The sequence below is a fragment of the Salarias fasciatus genome, chromosome 18, assembly GCF_902148845.1.
Source record: "Salarias fasciatus chromosome 18, fSalaFa1.1, whole genome shotgun sequence".
Classification (NCBI taxonomy): Eukaryota; Metazoa; Chordata; class Actinopteri; order Blenniiformes; family Blenniidae; genus Salarias; species Salarias fasciatus.
This window is the reverse complement of record NC_043762.1, coordinates 2,898,927-2,918,713: the sequence shown is the minus strand read 5'-3', so window position 1 is coordinate 2,918,713 and position 19,787 is coordinate 2,898,927. Positions and strand designations below refer to the sequence as shown.

Below are 19,787 nucleotides of genomic sequence, written 5' to 3'. Positions count from 1 at the left end.
CAGCTAACAGGCTGCAGCTTCAGATTAAGTGAGTGGAATCAGGTTTTTTTTTTATTTTTTGGTAATGAAAAATGAATAAACTTTTTTCCTGAAATGGAGGCGCGGGCAGTTGGATTTCTGCTGAGTCTTGGTTTTCTTACCTTGTGTGAAATGTAAACCAGGTCGTTGTCGCCCACCTCCAGGTGCTTCAGGCTTCTCAGGTCCTGGAAGGTGTAGTCCAGTAAGATCACCATCTTGTTCTCGCTCAGGTCCAGACTGGTCAGGTTCCCCAGCTTTGCGAAAGCCCCCATGGGCACTAGCTTCAGCTGGTTCCCCCGCAGCTTCAGCACCTTGAGATTCTGCAGGGTGGAGAAGGCGTTGGGCTCCAGCGTGGCGATGAGGTTCTCGCTGAGGTCCACCTCCTCCAGGCGCGGGTACGGCGTCAGGTCCCCGGCCTGCACCCAGCGGAGCCGGTTCTTGCTGAGGTCCAGGAGCCGGGTCTCGGTGGGGATCCCCTCGGGGATGTTGGTGAGCCGCCGCCGCTGGCACGACACCGAGCGCAGCTGGGCCGAGCACTCGCACCGCGGCGGGCAGGCCCGGCCGCTTCCCGGCAGCGTCAGGGTCACCACGGAAACCAAGGAGGCGGCCAGGATCCACCGCCACGCCGCCGGCCATGGCACTAAGGCACGCCCACCAGGGCCCGGAGAGCCGGTCATGGCCCTGGTCCTCCGACGCCTCGCCTTGGGCAGGCAGGGTCAGCGCACCACACACCTGAGGCCAGAGACACAGGGCGAGACAGAGGAGGGGTGAGGACAGGCTGGACCAAGTCTCAAGACTCACATTCTGAAGTACAGACTTCTGCAGACACAACCGACAAGCGAGACCCGGTTCTCACAAAATCTGAACATCCGAGGAAGAATTAGGCGCATCAGGAGAATTAGGCGAGTGTCGCCAACAGCAGCAGCATCCTGTCACTTAAACAAAACCTTCAAAACGGAGGATGGAAGAGACTCCTGCTCTAGTGGAAAATAAAAAATGTAAATTTGAAGAAGAGGTGTGTGAAGAAACTCCATGAAGGCGTTTTTAGATTAGCTCTTGGTCCCGAACTGAACACTGGAAATGTTGACTGGAGGAACACACTGACGGAGTTAACGAGGAGAAAGGTGGTGCGGATCTGAGCGATGTGCCGTCAACATCACATCATTTGCTTTTCTGGAAGCTTCTGCCGAGATGAACGCCTCAAAATATAAATATGCTGTCAGGAAAGTAATTATGGAAGTGTTTGACACACATCAACATGATTTCTGAATAAAACAGAGCGAACGAGGCTGGGCCAAGCTTCAGCGGGAGATAAATCCTCATTTCTGGTCCAAACAGCCTGAACGGAGTGTTCCAGGCTTCGAGCCGGGAGAGAGACACAACATGGAGGTCATCAGGTCATCCTCCATCTTCAGATTTCAGACCACATTTAGCTCACAGGCGGATTTCCAGGACTTGGCATTTCAACACATCTAACTGAACTACATTACTGAAGTTTTCACCATTCCTGCCACAGCTTTCACTTCCGGGTTGTTTCCCTGATGAGCAGAGAGGTGTTCAGGGATTCCTGAAGCCATGATTCATTCCTCCATACCGGGTGGTGCTAAGCTACGTCTGTTAGCCTCAGCTCCCCTGGGGTAGACTGGTGGAAGCCTGGCTGCTATGCTGCTCCATCAGCCCCTCCGATCATCCACTCTCACACGGCTTTAGCATGTAGCAGTGAAGCTGTAGGACCTGATACGGGTATCAGCATCAGCATCAGTGCATTCGTAGAGTTAATGAGAATGAAATGTAAAGCATCTGTGTCCCTGTTTGGAGACTTGCAGAGCGGAGAGAAGACCTGCCGAAGCAGAGCCGTCCATGTGTCCTGTGGTTTCAGTAATCGCAGTGAAAGCAGCGACTCAGCGCTAAAAGTCTCAGGATCCGTCGGAGAGTTTAGGCAATTTGTCTCTTCACTAATCCATCCGTGTCTTCAGCTGCAGACCTGGGAGACGCGAGAGCAGGAAGCTCCTGCCCTCAGCTCCCGTCACGAATCCTGCAGCTCCTCCGCCGCTCCAGACCGTCTGCTGCGTTTTGACAAACACAATGAATTTATTATCACCGCGCATAAACACAGACGGAGCTGCTCGCCGTGCCTGGAGCCGCGCACGCCACACCTCTGAGACACGGGAGTAGGTGTTTGGCCCAGTTTTAAGAGGTCTTGGATCAGGTGTGTGTGTGTGTGTGTGTGTGTGTGTGTGTGTGTGTTTGCGCTGATGCATGTTCGCGTGGGCTCGTCTTTCTGATGGGGATGAATTAGAAAATCTTTTAGGGCCTCAGTGCGAGAAAATGAGATGAATCACTCCTGCTTTAACATTCCTGCTAGCAATTGGTCATTTCTCCCACACACACACACACACACACACACACACACACACACACACACACACACAGCTTATTGCTGCAACACAAGAAAACTCAGTTTATCTTCAACCAACCGGCTCGTGGCTTCAGTGCTGTAAATTAAAGTAACGTTTCCAGACCGAACCTCTGGAATCCGTCACTGCTGCTCACATTAACACCACACAGCATTTAAAAACACACACACCTCCCATCACACGGCGCTGGAGGGATGATTGATCATGCTCACAGTGAGCCACGTGCATTCAGACTGAAACTCCTGGCACCTCCTCCCGGAGCTGTTTTTGAATCATAAAGTCTGTAAGGAGGGACGGAATTAGATTTATTTCACGATGTACGGCTTGAAAATGACTTTAAATTGGCTTCTACAGCAGTGGGTTCAGTTTCATGAGCGCTGATTTTGAGTAATGAGACTTTTCACAGCTCAATATCAGGTGGTTAATGACTTCTAACAGCTCGATCTGCTCCAGCAGCTCCAGCTTCATGACGGCTGCTTTTCTCAAGATGAATATAAAATGCATTAAAAAGAAATGAGAGCAAGTTTTGTTCATCAAAGTCGGTGCTGTTGTAACCGATCAAAAGTGTCACAGCTTCATGAAGTTTAAGTGAATAAAAACATGTGCAGCGACCTCTGACCTCTGACCTCACTCAGAGGTGAGGATGAACTGGAGATGAGCCATGAGGTGAAAATGAGGAGCTTCGCTTGTTTTCAGGAAGGAAGTGTTTTGGTCTGGAGCACAGCTGCTCAGCGGCAGATGTTGAACCCTGAGAGGTGCCGGTTGGTGTTTTTGTGTTTTGTGTTTTCAGATCAAACAGAAATAAAGTCTGGCTCAGCAGGGGGCCTGTGAGAACGGCTACAGACAAACCCTGAATAAAATATGAGCGAGTTTGTGCTGATTGGGCAGAGCTCAGAGGGTGGAGTCCCACTGAGAGGAGGGTCGGTGGGCGGCGCCCCCCGCCTCCTCCTGACAGGCTGGGTGTAGGAAGCAGCCTCTTCAAAGCCCGGCGGCGCCCGACTGTTTCACTGCGTCAGCTTCAGGCGGATCAAACGGGATGAAACGGCTTTTAGATCAGCTCAAATGACGGCAGCTCCCCCACACGCTCGCTTTACCAGCTCCAGCCCGGGCGGAGAGGTCTGCTCAGGGTCTGACAAACCGAGAGTCTGAGCAGGATCCGGCTCCGGCTCGACCCCGGTTCTCCGACTGCTGCTCCACCTGACCTACTTCTGAGCAGAGAGTCACACGGTTAACCTGCAGCAGCTCAACACGACGACAGCCGAGCAGCAGAGGAAGCAGCCTCCATCAGGCTGCTGTTTCAGAGACAGCGCTCGTCTCCTCCAGTCCCGGCTCTCCTCAGAGAGTCTGGAGGGCTGCAGCGTGTCCAGAATAACCTTTAAATATCCAATAATTCAAATGTTTCCCACCGTTTCAGTTCAAACACATAAAAAACATCTAAATTCAACAATACTGACAGTTTTTTTCCGTTTGTCACGAGGCCTCGGTGGCGGCTCGTTTCTTCTCTTTGCATTTCTCAGCATCCCAAAGTGAAATAAATCTCAACAAGTGCTTCTTCATTTGTTAAAGTGCTGGAGTAAAGCGAGGAGCTGTCAGCGCTGATCTCCTCGTACTGAAGGATCTCCTCCAGAGAGATTTACTTTAATGAGATCTGTTTATATCTACACAAGAGGAGCTCTTTTCTTCTCAGGATCACTGACTTGAACTCTGAGTTCATCAGAAGATTCCAGTTAATTAGTGAATTAATGAGAAAATGATGACTAAATGGAAGGTGAACATCACGGAGTGACTGAATGAATGCGTGAATGGATGAGTGTGGGACACTGAAGCTGTTAGATTCTGCAGACTGAAGTGGTTCAAAGTGAATCTGACTTTTTTTTAACAGTCTTTCATAAAAACCCTGAATTTCTGAATGACAGGATTTTAATGGCCGACTCCCTGATAAATGAGGCGGTGAAATAATGAAGAGTGTAAAAAGTGAGAATTGGGTTAATCAGATTGCTGCAACACGGCGGTGACGTTGGTTCACAGCAGGAGAGGCAGCCGCTCTTCAAAGGATTTACAATAATACCATCCCAGCGCCGTTCAATTAGCAGATTATGCTTCATATCTCACACTGCTTCCACACACACACACACACACACACACACACACACACACACACACACACACACACACACACACACACACACACACACACTGAAGTAACGTCCATGTTCAGAAGAACCTCAGATTCTCTGTCAACTTAGACATGAATAAACATCATTAAAAAAATAGTTTTCAGGTGAAAATATTTCATAAAGTTACTGCATTTGTTTGGTTTTGAAATATTTTCAGTCAGTTTAAAAAGTAAAAGCTAAATTGTAGGATACCAATAACAGAACAAATTCCACACCGTGAAGTCAGACTTATATTAAACAAAAATCACTTTTTTAACAGGAAATATGGATGTTTTGATGACAAGTGATTGAAATGATCTGAATATAAAAATTACAATATTTGGAAATGCAAATATATTAATATTAATATTTATTTTCAGTACTTCATGTGATGATCCACATCGTTACAAACAGCTGAAGAAAACAGACCTGAATAAACACGATAGTGCTGAGTCAGCTTATGTAAGTTTGCTATTGATCCATTCAGTTTGTATTAAACGCTGTTGCTGTTGGTATCAAACACCGAGACGCCATCAAAAGGTGATTAATTCAATCCTCTGTTCAGGCAGAATTCTTTGTTTCGCTGTTAGAGGAAGTGATTTCTCCAGGAGAATGTTTCAGATGTGTTTCCTGTTAAAGTGGAACACTGAACATCAGCGGCGCCTCCTGCAGGCCCGTCGGGTTCACAGCACGGAGTGTGTGTGTGTGTCGGTTCGGCTCCTCGGCCGTGTGATGGATGCAACCTGCCTGCTTCCCCCCCGGGAGTCATCCCACGGGTCGGCGGCCGGCGAGCCGGAGAGGCCCGACTCAAGGACGGCCGGAGATCCCGAAGACGCTCCATCAAGCACGGGGACCCAGAGGACGCCGCGCATCATCCGGTGAGCGAGCGGGCGGACACACACACACACACACACGCTCACGTCCATACCAAACGCTGAGAGGCTCTCAGCTCCAGCCTCCATGATGAAAAATGAAAGAGCACGTCTCCGTCCTGCACCTGGACGGCTGCTGCAGCGCCGGTCCCACCTGCTCCTCAGCCTGTGCGTCGTCGTCCTCCGCCAGATGTTGGGGCGGCGGTGACGGCGGCCGGATGAGCCAGAGGGCCGGCTGTCCGGAGGGGAGAACACCCAGAGAGCACCAGCACCGCAGATAAAAATAACTCCATCTGGCTAACACACAAACAGCTCACCTGCACACAGGGCAGTCGGGGTCAAAGGTCGTGGAGGAAAGACTCCTCCCGGATGTCTGCAGGGTGAACTGACTGGTGGTCTTTGTCTGGAGTGTGTGTGCCTGCTGTGTGTATTATATGTATGATATAAATAATATGGAGCTCAAACAGGCTTTATGTTTGGTCATTAGAGCAAAGAGATACTCTGCAGCCTCCATCCACTGTCTGTCTGTCTGTTACTGTCTGTCTGTCTGTCTGTCTGTCTGTTACTGTCTGTCTGTCTGTCTGTTACTGTCTGTCTGTCTGTTACTGTCTGTCTGTCTGTCTGTCTGTCTGTTACTGTCTGTCTGTCTGTCTGTCTGTCTGTCTGTCTGTTACTGTCTGTCTGTCTGTCTGTTTCTGTCTGTCTGTCTTTCTGTTACTGTCTGTCTGTCTGTCTGTCTGTCTGTTACTGTCTGTCTGTCTGTCTGTTTCTGTCTGTCTGTTACTGTCTGTCTGTCTGTTACTGTCTGTCTGTCTGTCTGTCTGTCTGTTACTGTCTGTCTGTCTGTCTGTTTCTGTCTGTCTGTTACTGTCTGTCTGTCTGTCTGTTTCTGTCTGTCTGTTACTGTCTGTCTGTCTGTTACTGTCTGTCTGTCTGTCTGTCTGTCTGTTACTGTCTGTCTGTCTGTCTGTTTCTGTCTGTCTGTTACTGTCTGTCTGTCTGTTTCTGTCTGTCTGTCTGTCTGTCTGTCTGTTACTGTCTGTCTGTCTGTCTGTTTCTGTCTGTCTGTTACTGTCTGTCTGTCTGTTACTGTCTGTCTGTCTGTCTGTCTGTCTGTTACTGTCTGTCTGTCTGTCTGTCTGTCTGTCTGTTACTGTCTGTCTGTCTGTCTGTTTCTGTCTGTCTGTTACTGTCTGTCTGTCTGTCTGTCTGTTACTGTCTGTCTGTCTGTCTGTCTGTCTGTCTGTCTGTTACTGTCTGTCTGTCTGTCTGTCTGTCTGTCTGTTACTGTCTGTCTGTCTGTCTGTTTCTGTCTGTCTGTTACTGTCTGTCTGTCTGTCTGTCTGTTACTGTCTGTCTGTCTGTCTGTCTGTCTGTCTGTCTGTTACTGTCTGCCTGTCTGCCTGTCTGTCTGTTACTGTCTGTCTGTCTGTCTGTTTCTGTCTGTCTGTCTGTCTGTTTCTGTCTGTCTGTCTGTCTGTCTGTCTGTTACTGTCTGTCTGTTACTGTCTGCCTGTCTGTCTGTCTGTCTGTTTCTGTCTGTCTGTCTGTCTGTCTGTCTGTTACTGTCTGTCTGTCTGTTACTGTCTGTCTGTCTGTTACTGTCTGCCTGTCTGTCTGTTACTGTCTGTCTGTCTGTCTGTTTCTGTCTGTCTGTCTGTCTGTCTGTCTGTTACTGTCTGTCTGTCTGTCTGTTTCTGTCTGTCTGTCTGTCTGTCTGTCTGTTACTGTCTGTCTGTTACTGTCTGCCTGTCTGTCTGTCTGTCTGTTTCTGTCTGTCTGTCTGTCTGTCTGTCTGTTACTGTCTGTCTGTTACTGTCTGCCTGTCTGTCTGTTACTGTCTGTCTGTCTGTCTGTTTCTGTCTGTCTGTCTGTCTGTCTGTCTGTCTGTTACTGTCTGTCTGTCTGTCTGTTTCTGTCTGTCTGTCTGTCTGTCTGTCTGTCTGTTACTGTCTGTCTGTCTGTCTGTTTCTGTCTGTCTGTCTGTCTGTCTGTCTGTTACTGTCTGTCTGTTACTGTCTGCCTGTCTGTCTGTCTGTCTGTTACTGTCTGTCTGTCTGTTACTGTCTGTCTGTCTGTCTGTTTCTGTCTGTCTGTTACTGTCTGTCTGTCTGTCTGTCTGTCTGTCTGTCTGTCTGTCTGTCTGTCTGTCATCCTTCCTCTTCATGAAACGTTTCAGCCTGATGAACATCTGACAGCAGATTAATACTGAACTCTTTCAGATTACTCCTGAACTCATTCAATTTCATTGATAAATGCAACCTGGCCAGCTCCAGTCCTCCAGAGCGACTGCTCCACTTTCCACTGCTCAGCAGCTTTAGTCGGATGTTATATGTTCGCTCAGTCACTTCATTTCAGACGCCACTGCAGACAGACTGAACAGCCTTCCTCTACATGTCTGGAAACACTTCATCCTCGCTTGTCAAATCCTTTTCTCTTTGTGAGAACGTGCACTCTTCGGCAGCTTCATGCAGATGACTTCTGAGCTGACTGGAGATGCAGTTTCGGATGGAGCCAGTTTATGAGCCGTGGATGAGTCACAGCGATCACACAATCACTGGGAGTTATTTTCAAGTCGCTGCATGTTTTAATCATCCAGAACAACAGTAATCTCATTTGTGAAGCGTTCAGACCATGCAGTGTAGATGCTTTACAGTTTTTCTCCATTGGTTTGGCTCATTTCTTGAAACTGAAATTACATTTTCAAAACTCGAAGATCATTTGGCAAAACGGTCTCACAGTTCAGCTCAACACTATAGTTCACTTGCAAAAGCTCATCTTTCTCTCAAAACTGTTCACTCATGTTTCAAAGCTTCATTTCTTTCCCATATAAACAGTCAGAGCCTCCAAAATGTAAAGATCCTTCTCAACAGCTTCGGCTCATTTTTCAAAACAGACCAGACGTTCTCAATTCTCTTGGTTCTCTTGCCAAAAACAACGTGGACGGTTCAGCAGAACCACAATTCACCTGTCAGAGAGCAGATCTCTGCCAAAACAGCTCACTTCGGTGGAAAAACTAAATTTCTTTCTCAAACAAATGGTCAGTGCCCTCAAAATGCTTTGTCCTTTTGACATTGTGTGAGCACTGACAGTCAAAATGTTCAGATGTTTTGTCTTTAAGGGCAGAGGACCACTGAAATATTCCTCCTCTACCTTTCTGCCTGGGCCCAGTCCTTCATTCATAATGGTGACTGTGATAGTTTTTACTTTCTTCTTTGGGTTTTTTAGCTAAGAGAAAATATTGTGTATAAGAAAATGAAGACAAAAAGCATTTTACAGTAAGAAGAACCTTCAAGTTCTGATTCACACATCGCTCTCATGCCTCCAAGGAAACTGTTATTTTTATTTACACACAAAGCAACTTCCATCCATCGGAGTTCAATATACTGTAAAATAAAAACAAAGAAACAAAAACAAAAAACAAAAAACTAGAATTTGACACTCAGAGAGGCACAGGCGCAGACCTCCGCCACAGCAATCAGTCACCAACAACAAGAAAAACACCATATGTGATAAAAAAAAATAAATAAATAAAAAAAAATAAAAATGATTTCTCCCCAACACAAACAATCTATGGAAGAAAGCTGTTTGCTGCTTGTTCATATCTCAGAGTGTTTCCTCACAGTGACTGACACTACGGAATCCCCCTGTTTTTGTCTGTTCTGGATCCTGGGATCCGGAACACTTCCTGATCTGGATCAGCAGCTGATCTCTCTTAGAGTCCTTGAAGAACTGACTGTAATTTTTAATTTTTTGCTGAGCCCCCTTGTCATTTATTGTTGAGTTATGCCCAACTATGTGAAAGACTCCCTATCTCTCAATGATAAAGAATCCTTTAAAAAATTCCTGGATCCAGACAGTGATCCGGATCGTCACCAAAATTTAATGGATTCTAAGTTAGCCTAAGACCCACCTTTCCACAGAGTTTCATTGCAATCCGCCCATTACTTTTTCCGTAATGTTGCTAACAAACCAACCAACCAACCAACCAACTGATGTGATTACATAACCTCCTTGGTGGAGGTAACAAAACAAAAAGGAAAATTGTATGTAGCCCAATGTGCTGTAAATGAAGCTGGAGTTTCACAGCTCACTTCTTCACTGGTCTCCCTCCTCACCATCCTGACTGTCCTCCTCACCTTCATGCAAACACATCCATGTCTGGTCTTCATGGTATTGAAGTGTGTTTTTGACTAATTTTGACAGCTGAACAGATGATTTTGCAGGTGGTGACTGATACAATGAAATTAGGCTGAAATTTTTTGGAGAGAAAAACCACCAGACTGAGAATCGATCAATCAGTTTAGATCAACATGACATATTCACTTGGGAATTGTGCTAAATCTATCCTTACTGTGCTTAATCATTTGCAACGATTTTCTGAGACATTGAGACATGTTCTAAGACATTTTAAATGTGATGACATGAATGAAAAATGCCATTCTGTTGTGAGCAGCTACAGGGTAGTTTGGAGATTTGTCCATGTTGTTTTGAAAATGTAATTTCGGTTTCAAGAATTGAGCCAAACCAATGGAGAAAAACTGTAATGAGAGACAGTGGGAAAGAGGCAGGTTACAACCAGCATGGTAAACATGGTCCTCAGTGGATGCTGTCAGGTTACAGTGACAGCGCCCCTACAGGCCACAGAGGAACACTGCAGCCTTTCAGGATCGACGGTGGGATCTTCTTCTTGACGAAGACCAGCAGCCTCAAAGCCCGTCTGACATCTTCCAGTCCAGCAGCGTGTTCACCTTTCAACAGGCGGCATGTTGGTGCAGTGGATTACCCTGCTGCCTCACATAATGGTTCGATTCTGAAGTCTATGCAGAGACAGACTTCTTTAAATTCTAACATATAATAACTACTGATGTTCTGACACTGTTCCACTGCACTGGGAAGTTATTATGTTGTAGACATGATTATACTGAATACGGTCAGATTCCTGTCATATTGGCAGGTATAAAGTTCTTGGTTTTATCTCTGTCGTCACTAAACCGGCTCGACTCAGCCTGTCTTCACTCCACATCATGAATGAGTCGGGGAGCGTCAGGGCTGTAATTGGTTCTGTATAAATAAAACATAATTAAATGAAACTGAAGTGATCCCGACTCCGGGCAAAACGGGGAGAATAGATGTTTCTCCAATGAAGACACTGAAGGAACAATCCACATAATTACTGCAATTAAGATAATCAGACTGAACACACGGCCAAATAAATGTGATTAATTAATCACTGACGCCTTCACAGTGTTTAGTCAAACGCTCTTCAGGGTCTGGTCTTTCATTTGCCTCTCTTGTATGTTCATAAGTGTGTTTGTGGCTCTGAATCTTCTGCCTGCTCAGGAAAGACACCAGGAGAGGCTGATTTCACTGCTGGAGACACTCTGAGGAGGTCAGACTCCAGGAAGACTCGGAGCTGCAGCTTTTCACGGTGAACCACGCTGCTGGAGGAAAACACTTCAATAGAGCTGCTGACAGTTTACACTCCCAGTGTTCAGGATCCGTCTGTAATCTCAGACTATAATCTCTCACTCGTCTTGTCTATGTGTACGATGGAAATCAAAGACACTGAGCAACATCGAGTCCCCGCATGCTAATAAGAAGGGCCATTTCAGTCTTCTTGAACTGTTAGTAAATTAAACTGGAGATGAAAAGACGCTCATGCTTCAGTCTTCCAGGAGAGGAAGGAAGTGTCGCTGGAGGTCGAGCTGTTGTGCAGAATATCAGCACAACTGTGATTCATTCATAGAAAACAAGTTACACAACAGCACAACCTTGACGATCAGAGACACGCAGACACTGCTTCTTATTTAACAGTGACAAACATTCAGAGCATGGCTTCCTTTGGTCTGTATCAACAAACCACACAGAGGTTGTTTAAATGGTGAACATGTTTTTTCCTCAGTCTCTCTCGACACTAACAGAAGCTCTGCTTCTTTGACTGGTACACAGACTTGTTTGTAATCAACATAATCCAGAGAGAAGAGTTCAGAGATTCCTGGATCAGTGTCCCGGCGCCATGGCTGCAGGCCTGGATGTCCTCAGCTCAGCACCAAGGGTCCAGAGCACATGGGGGACCTGGAAGAACCAGGTCCTGATAGGCACTGCCCTGGAAGAACCAGGTCCTGATAGGCACTGCCCTGGAAGAACCAGGTCCTGATAGGCTCTGTCCTGGAAGAACCAGGTCCTGATAGGCTCTGTCCTGGAAGAACCAGGTCCTGATAGGCACTGCCCTGGAAGAACCAGGTCCTGATAGGCACTGCCCTGGAAGAACCAGGTCCTGATAGGCTCTGTCCTGGAAGAACCAGGTCCTGATAGGCACTGCCCTGGAAGAACCAGGTCCTGATAGGCACTGCCCTGGAAGAACCAGGTCCTGATAGGCTCTGTCCTGGAAGAACCAGGTCCTGATAGGCTCTGTCCTGGAAGAACCAGGTCCTGATAGGCACTGCCCTGGAAGAACCAGGTCCTGATAGGCGCTGCCCTGGAAGAACCAGGTCCTGATAGGCTCTGTCCTGGAAGAACCAGGTCAGTGTCAACACATCCAACCTGCAGCGTTACACACAACTGTTACTACGCTATTTATTTGCTTACTCAGCAATTAGACTGGTTGAGCCCCACTTTGTCAATACCAATATCAATACCACCGCTCCATGATCTGAAGAGAGAAGTACAACAGATGACCAGAACGCCACAGGTTCAGTATTGTGCCAAACGGCTCACTAAAGGAACACATCAAGCACACTGCAAGCTTAATGTGTTCATGATTATGTCGCTCTTTAAGTCTGAATGAATCTGGCTTTAATTCACCTCTTCACCTGCTGTTCTGTCAGTTTCCTCCATCTCCAAAATGTTTGATCAGGGCTCAAAGCTGAAGTGATGGAGCGCACGTTGAAACGATAAGCTCATTTTCATAATCATGCGTGGCAAGTGACGCATACATCATGCGTTTAGTGCGTAAGCAGCGTTTATAAATGAAGCCCCCTGAATGGAAGCGACCCAGTCCAACATCTCTGACTCAAATGGGTGTGGAAATGTGTGTGACGATATTCAGTCTGACTGCGTCACGTTCAAATCTCAGGTGCGGTGAGAAGGATGGTATAAGGTCTTCAAAACACACAACATAGCAAGATCTGCTGGAGTCCCACTTCAAACCTCTCTGACAAGCTCAACATTAATGCTGAATATCACATATAATGAAACACAGTAGAGGACAGACGTTTAGAAGCAGATCAGAGTATATCGCCGATGTTTCCAACACGTCCGCACATCCTGTCAAAGACCCTCCAACATACGTCTCCCGTCCAGATGAGAAGACTTCAGGTCAGATGAGATCTTTCACAACGTACTGCGAGCTGGTTAAAACTCAAGAACAGCTTCATGTGGATCTTCAACCGTTTTCAGTTGTGATTCACATATAAGTCAACACACACTGCCTCAGACTCCTGAGCAGCGAGAGGACGGACCGCCGAGCCCCGGATACTGGGAAACAGATCTCTACTGTCAGCTGCAATCCTCCATCCTGACAGCACACACACACACACACACACACACACACACACACACACACACACACACACACACACACACACACAGGAGCATGTCTGCCTCCTCTGACTCACTCATCATCTTACTGTAAGCGGTCCTCTCCAACCTCCTGATCCCCAAAACACTCGGCAGAGCTTCGTTCTCAGCTCGTCTGCGTCTTTCCCCGAGGAAGACAGCGAAGTGAGGAAGCACCGATACTGAGCTCGCACACCAAAAAGAAAAAAGAAAAAAGGAAAAAAAAGAAGTGGAACAAAGTTAGAAGCCAAACTCTGGCTTCGGTTATTTAACGGCATCAAAGTCGAGCAGAAATCATACAGCAGCCGAACATGAGCGGAGCAGCTACAGCGCATCAAGAACAGCGTCTGACAGCCACAGAGGAACAGCAACACAACAAACACCGCTACAACACGCCCGGATGAAACCCCCGAAGACCAGAAGAAAGAGCAGAAACAAAAATAAAGAGATACGGGTGGCTTGTTTATTAAGGAGAGAGTCTGTGGCAGTCCTCAAACGACTTCCTCAACAAACACACAAACTCTGTACTTTCATCCCACCAGAAATCATTTTAATGGTGGAACAACTGTTTGTCGAGTGGGCTGCAGCACACACACACACAGACACAGACACACACACACACACACACACTCACACATGCACTATAATTGTCCCTGAGTTCAGGAGCTGTCTGGATCGGTGTGTGGGAGGAAAGTAGACAACGCTAAGTGGATTAGAAACAAGATGAGCCCAAAAGGTTTGTTTCATCCCTCTCTCTCTCTCTCTCTCTCTCTCTGTGTGTGTGTGTGTGTGTGTGTGTGTGTTTTCACTCGGACCTCCACCTGTACCGACACCCCGGTGAGGGTCTCTGCCGCCGGTGAATCCGGCGACGCTCTGATGGCGTCAGTCTGTATCAGTTTCCCTCCCAGCAGCTGAAGCTACTCTCAGTGATTAGTCACACGCAGCTAATCCATAAAATATTCTGACATGGCGGCAATTAATCACGGAGCGGCGCTGAAATATGGCCGACAGGAGCCGCTTCGCACTAGTATCCTGAGAATGTGATGAAAAGGGATGAACTGAGGAGGCCTGGTTCATCTCTCTCCTGCTGGGATGTCAGGTGGAGGGCAGAGGCCGAGGCTGGCAGCCTGCAGGTCAGCAGACGGGGGGATGGATACAGCCGTGTAACATCTGTGGAAGTGGATATCATGCCTCCTGTGAACACGACCAGCAGGGAGAAGGTTTGAATTGAAAGTGAAGGGGCCCAGGACTGAGCCTTGAGGGACACCACTGACCTCTGAGGCTGACCGGCCGGTCTGTTGTTCTACTGTGTCCAAGGTGGAGCTCAGATCCAGCTGCACCAGGTATGTGAGCTGAAGCTGTCATCCCTGGTGAAAACTTTTTTTTTCGGCAGTCCATCGATTTTTCCATTAGAACAAGCTCCGTCACTCTCGAGAGAAATCACGGACAAGCCGGGGCGAGGTTTATGGAGGAGCTGAGATGGCCGTGTGACAGATCCCCCTTCTCAGCCTCGCTGGTGGTGTCCAGCGGAAGGGACTGGCCCTTACAGTTGGTACCAGTTTGGCCACAGGAGTTGCCGGTTTGTGGCGCAATGCGAGAACTAACTAACCTGGCAGAAGCCACATTGACATGAGCAGCAACGAATTGCTTCACATGTCAATCTGGGATTTCACTCGGCAAATCCGTTCGGGGAAGGAGGGACTTGCTGTAGAACTCTTTGTGTTCATTGGACGGAAGGACACCGTGCACCCGCCCAACCATGTTTGGTTTCAGCCAATCACCACAAAGAAAAAAATGACGTCGACAGCATGCGCCCGGCAAGTGAATATCAACAATCAGCCCACAGTGGAGAGAAAGTGAGATTTGTGACAAGATGTTGAGTGATTTTTGCCGTTTTTGTAGCGAAAATCTGCACATTAACGGCATACCGACAAACACTGTGCTAATTTTTGAAAAACCTCACTTGACCAACGACAAATGCGTGGCGGACGGATTAGCAGAAATCGGCTGTCAGCTTCACCTTGCCGGCAAGCTGAATTCTCGCGGTATTTGTTCACACACACACGAGAATCCATCCTGCACCGCTCGCGCTCATGCGCTCGGGCTTGAATTTTTGTCCTGCGGTCCAATCACGTGTCGTTCAGGGTCGTTTACGTCCACTGTTTTCGCTAGTCATGCTAATATTATTAGCAGTCCGTCACTTCCTGCTTTTGTCAAAGCTTCATGTCCCGCCCTAAACGACGCGTCCGAAGGAAAACAAACCGAGCCCGAGCGGTACAAGATGGATTCTTGTGGTGTGTGTGAACAAATACCGCAAGAATTCACCTTGCCGGCAAGGTTAAGAACCAACCGCCCTCAGGGATCTACTCCAGATTTTTCTGTAGGGGGTTCTCCCTTAACCTTTGTCACTCCCGTGACAACCACAAGGCGGGGGGGCTGCGACAGGAGTCAAACCAACAACCTCTCGAGTGTACTCCCCACTACACCACAGCTGACCGCCCTTACTGTTTCACTAAACTCCTCTTTACCTGAAGACGGAGGTCTCGTTGACCTTCAACAACATGAAGTTACTTTGACATTTTCTTTACTGTGCCTCTGAGTTTAATAGAAATATAGTAATAGATGCAATTTTAGCGCTTCTTTTTAATCCTTTTTTTCAGTGTTAATGCGTTCGGTTTGATCTTATCTTGTTTTCATTCAACTTCCTCTATGCTGAACATTTCATTTATTAACATGAAGCACTTTGAATGGTCTCGCTGCTGTAATATGCTATACTGATAAAGTATTAAGATTCATCAACATCAACATTAATTACTGGACTAATGCAACAGATGTGAAAGGCTGAGGAAGCTCTGCAGTGTTTCTTCACACAGGGGACATCTTTACTGTCACACATCTGACGAACTGAAACCCAGAGTGAGCGTCTCTGCTGTGTTGAACCCGTTTCCAGCGTGAGCTGAAGCAGCAGCAGTCTGTGCTAATGAGGACGACACACACTGCGGCTCACAATCAACTGTTATGGCCAAATTGTCTCTGGATGCTGCACACTTCGTACTAAACCACATTCTTCTCGTTTCACAGCAGTCTGGAAGAAATATCTAGTTACATGTTTCTACCCTGTGATCTGCTGCTCCATCATTAACAGTTAAAGACTTTCACGAACATTATCTGTGTTATCTGTACGAACGATGGAGAAGTAAACACCGAAAACACCAGGCGGCTTCGTCTCAGCTCACACACGTCCACATAAACATGGCAGTGAAGGCAGATCCAGTCTTGCAGCAGATGTGTGTGTAGAACAGTCAAACCGATCAGAGATCCTGTTGCTGCTGCTGCTGCTCTTTCATGTCTCACTTCTTTCTTCTTCATTTCATTTTTCTCCCACTCGATACCAACTGGCTTATTCTCCGTTTTCTCATAATGAGCAGCGGTGTGTGTGTGTGTGTGTGTGTGTGTGTCCTGCTGCTCTTCATGTCCAGTCACTCTGATAATAACTGAAATATCAAACAACTGGAAGAAACCAGAATTACTTCAAAGTATTTGAGATAAACAGGTTTCTGTGTGTGAAACTCCCCATGAAGCTGAAATAGATTAAGGTGGAATCCTATATGTAAACCTACACACACACACACACACACACACACACACACACACAACGTGATATGACAGCTGAAGACAGTCCTGGACAGTTGTGATAAATATACACAGAGGGAAAAAGAGATTGAAAAGGAAAACGAAGCAGAAACTGCGCGGCGTCGAGCGATTCGTTTGTCTTTGCGAGCAGCAGAGCGAGCGTCTCTGAGCTCTTCTCATCCTGGAGTCTCAGCTGCTGCCGCACCGTCACAGAGCGCTAATCATGCTAATAATGCTAAAAATGGTAAAAATGCCAGTCATGCTAATCATGCTAATCATGATTAACATGCTAATAATTCAAACCATGCTAATCATGCTAACCATGCTAATAATGCTAGTAATGCTAACCATGCTGTGGGTAAATATCTGTTGCCACAAACATACACTATATTATACAGTAAAAGGAAAGGTGGTTGTCGTCCTGCTTACTGTGAGGTCTGCTCATGATTGTAATATTCATGTATTTGGCCAAAAAAAAAAAACAGGATTGATTTTTCATAATAAACTAACTCAACACTTCCATTTGATTGCAGTAATAAAAACAGAAATTAAAAGTTCAGGATCCTTTGATGATCTATATTTACTCAATAATCTCCATTTAATATTTCAAAACTTTAAACGAAGGAGGAAACATATGTTCTGAAATAATTCAAGCAGGATCTACAAAGATAAAGAATAAGAAACATTGTTTAAAGACACTGTTAAATCCTGGATTTTGTACATTATTAAAGGGAGTTGTTGTCATCAATCATCATTTTGAAGGAAGATGCTTGTCATTACTGTTCCTCCACTGAGACCAGCTGCTCAACTCTGACAAACAGTAGTAACCTGTGGAGTCATGTGGAGGCTCCGATAAACCCACAAACAGACATGTGGAGCGTCAACAGATCGAATGAAGACACTAAAAACAGATTCGAAGGAGAGATGAAGCCAAGTGGTTACATAACTCCTTCCTCTGCACTTCTCCGCACTTCACCACCTATAAAAAGAGAAGTCCTGGAGCTGCAGCGTTGCCCTGAGTGACGTTTCCTGTGTGAAGGTGAGCGGCGTGTTTCTCAGGTAACGCTGCAGTCAGGGGAGCTGCTGATGGTCTGCCGGCCGGCGGGTCTCATCGTCCCTGCAGTGGACGGCAGGACGCTCAGGACCCGGACTCCCAGCGGAGACGTCAGGCGGAGCGCCGCCATCGCCCCGCCGCGCTCCCGGGCTCGGCGCGTTTAATTAGCTGCAGCTCCTCTGACGCTTCACACACCCTGCAGAGCTCTGGCCTGCTCACACACACACCCGACCCCCCCTCCCGTCTATTTCTGCCCCGTGACTTCACCCCCCCTCGATCATGTGACCCGGGCCTTCTGGGGGCGGCGGTCTGTTTCCGTCGGGCCGGCAGACATTAGCGGCATGCCGGAGCTAAAAGGGGAGCGGCTTGGTTTACAGCCCACAAATTATCACTGCAGTCAGTCTGGAAGCTTCACCTCCGTCACGCCGCTCCGGCCACGTATCGCCCAACTCCTCCACGTGAGACGCAGTAAAACATTATATCCATCTAAAGGAGGAGCAGCTGGGGTCACCAGGAGGTCATCCTCACCATCAAACTGTCTTTATCACCAGAGACATGAGCGAACCGAACGAATTATTACGAATAACTCACTGACTTTATGTCTGCTAATAAAGATCATCATGTTGTTAATGATGTTGGACATGAACATGTTTTTAGTGGTACTGAGAAAATTCATTCGTGTGTGTGTGTGTGTGTGTGTGTGTGTGTGTGTGTGTGTGTGTGTGTGTGTGTGTGTGTGTGTGTGTGTGTGACCTGTTCCCCCCACACTGTCTGATTGAGCCGCTCCATGAAGGATATTAATTCTCTCTGGTGATCAGCTGACTCTCTCAGGTGATGAACAGAGACGTCCTGAACGGACAGCAGTGTTCAAACCAGGGAATTTCGACTTCTTCACACACTGTAAAAACCTCCAGGTCTGAGCGAAGAGACCGAGCAGTAAAACAAACACAGCTGGGTGGGAGATGATCTGAAACTCCTCTCTCAAAGTCAGAGTTGTGGGAAGATCGACAGTAAAGATTCTGAGAAGATGAACGAAGGATTACGACACAGAAGCGAGATTAAAATCCACAGGTAAGAGTCACCGGGAGGCGGCTGAGGAAATGCTCATCACCATGGCAACAGCAGGAACCGAGCTGATTTACCTCCGATCTGAGTCAAACTGATGGACTGTTTCCTCTTAAACATTCTCGATCTTAAATCTGTGGATCCAGCTCTACGTTATCGTGGTTTTGAGCGAGCAGACCTCCAGACAGACTCCTGGGGACCGGCTCGGCTCCGCCACTCGGCGACCTCTACTTGGGCAAAGATGGACGGGCTTCAGGAGGCGAGGCTGCATGTGGAAGTGAGGTAGAACCTGCCCTGCTCGTCAGGCTGGACTGCAGCTGGCCGGTAGACACAAGACTTACAAGTCATTAGGCGAGCGGCGAGCGGCGAGCGGTGCTGAATGTTCACAGACTGAACATGTGTGTTCTCTGTTGACACAGCTCCTCCGGAGTGTGTTGAGGAAAAGCATTTAGTGTGGCAACTGTTTACCGCCGGGCATAATTAGCCAAGAAGCACACACACTATTACGCTAATGGCAAAAGCGCAAGTCTGAGAGAAGGACCGAAGAAAAGGCGAGGAGGAGAATCCGTTAATCAAAGCTGACCTGCCTCTGAGAAAGACGGAATCACACGAGCAGTGACACAGACGGAGCCTTTCCCTCTGGGGATCTGTGGCCTTATTACTGCTGCCGATTCAAATGACTCATTAATTATCTCACACGTGCTTCAGAAACTTCCCCGGCCGCCGCCGCCGCCGCCGCCGCCGCCGCCGCCGGACGCGTTTCAGGGTGTTTCCTCTCATTTGTCCACAGAAAGTGTGTCTGTCCTACTTCCTCCACGCAGGTGCGGCTGTTCACTCTGATGAACGGCGTCCTACATGCAGCAGGAGCCTCCATGTTCTCCATCTCTCTCACCTGCAGATAGACGGGGGTGGGGGGGGGGCGGTGCCAAAACCACCTGGACCAGGTAAAGCCTCCGGCTGCATGACGGGAACGGTGTGTGAGCGGCAAACGGAGTCGGATGTCGAGGCAGAG

The 19,787-nt window shown here is 47.6% G+C and overlaps 2 protein-coding genes across 2 annotated transcripts in view; both read right to left on the bottom strand.

Moving 5' to 3' along the window:
- lingo3b (leucine rich repeat and Ig domain containing 3b) overlaps nt 1–19,787 on the bottom strand; it is a 37,961-nt gene that overhangs the window by 1,976 nt on the left and 16,198 nt on the right. Inside the window, exon 2 of the mRNA XM_030114155.1 lies at nt 141–750. Within this exon, the coding sequence (XP_029970015.1) occupies nt 141–695 (555 nt within the window). The 5' untranslated portion in view covers nt 696–750. The remainder of the gene's footprint in view (nt 1–140; nt 751–19,787) is intronic.
- The window catches only part of LOC115405392 (homeodomain-interacting protein kinase 1-like), a 42,232-nt gene continuing 23,179 nt past the window's right edge, over nt 735–19,787 (bottom strand). Inside the window, exons 9-11 of the mRNA XM_030114956.1 lie at nt 5,589–5,698; nt 820–837; nt 735–750 (exon numbers count right to left, since the gene is read on the bottom strand). Coding sequence (XP_029970816.1) covers nt 735–750; nt 820–837; nt 5,589–5,698 — 144 coding nt within the window. The remainder of the gene's footprint in view (nt 751–819; nt 838–5,588; nt 5,699–19,787) is intronic.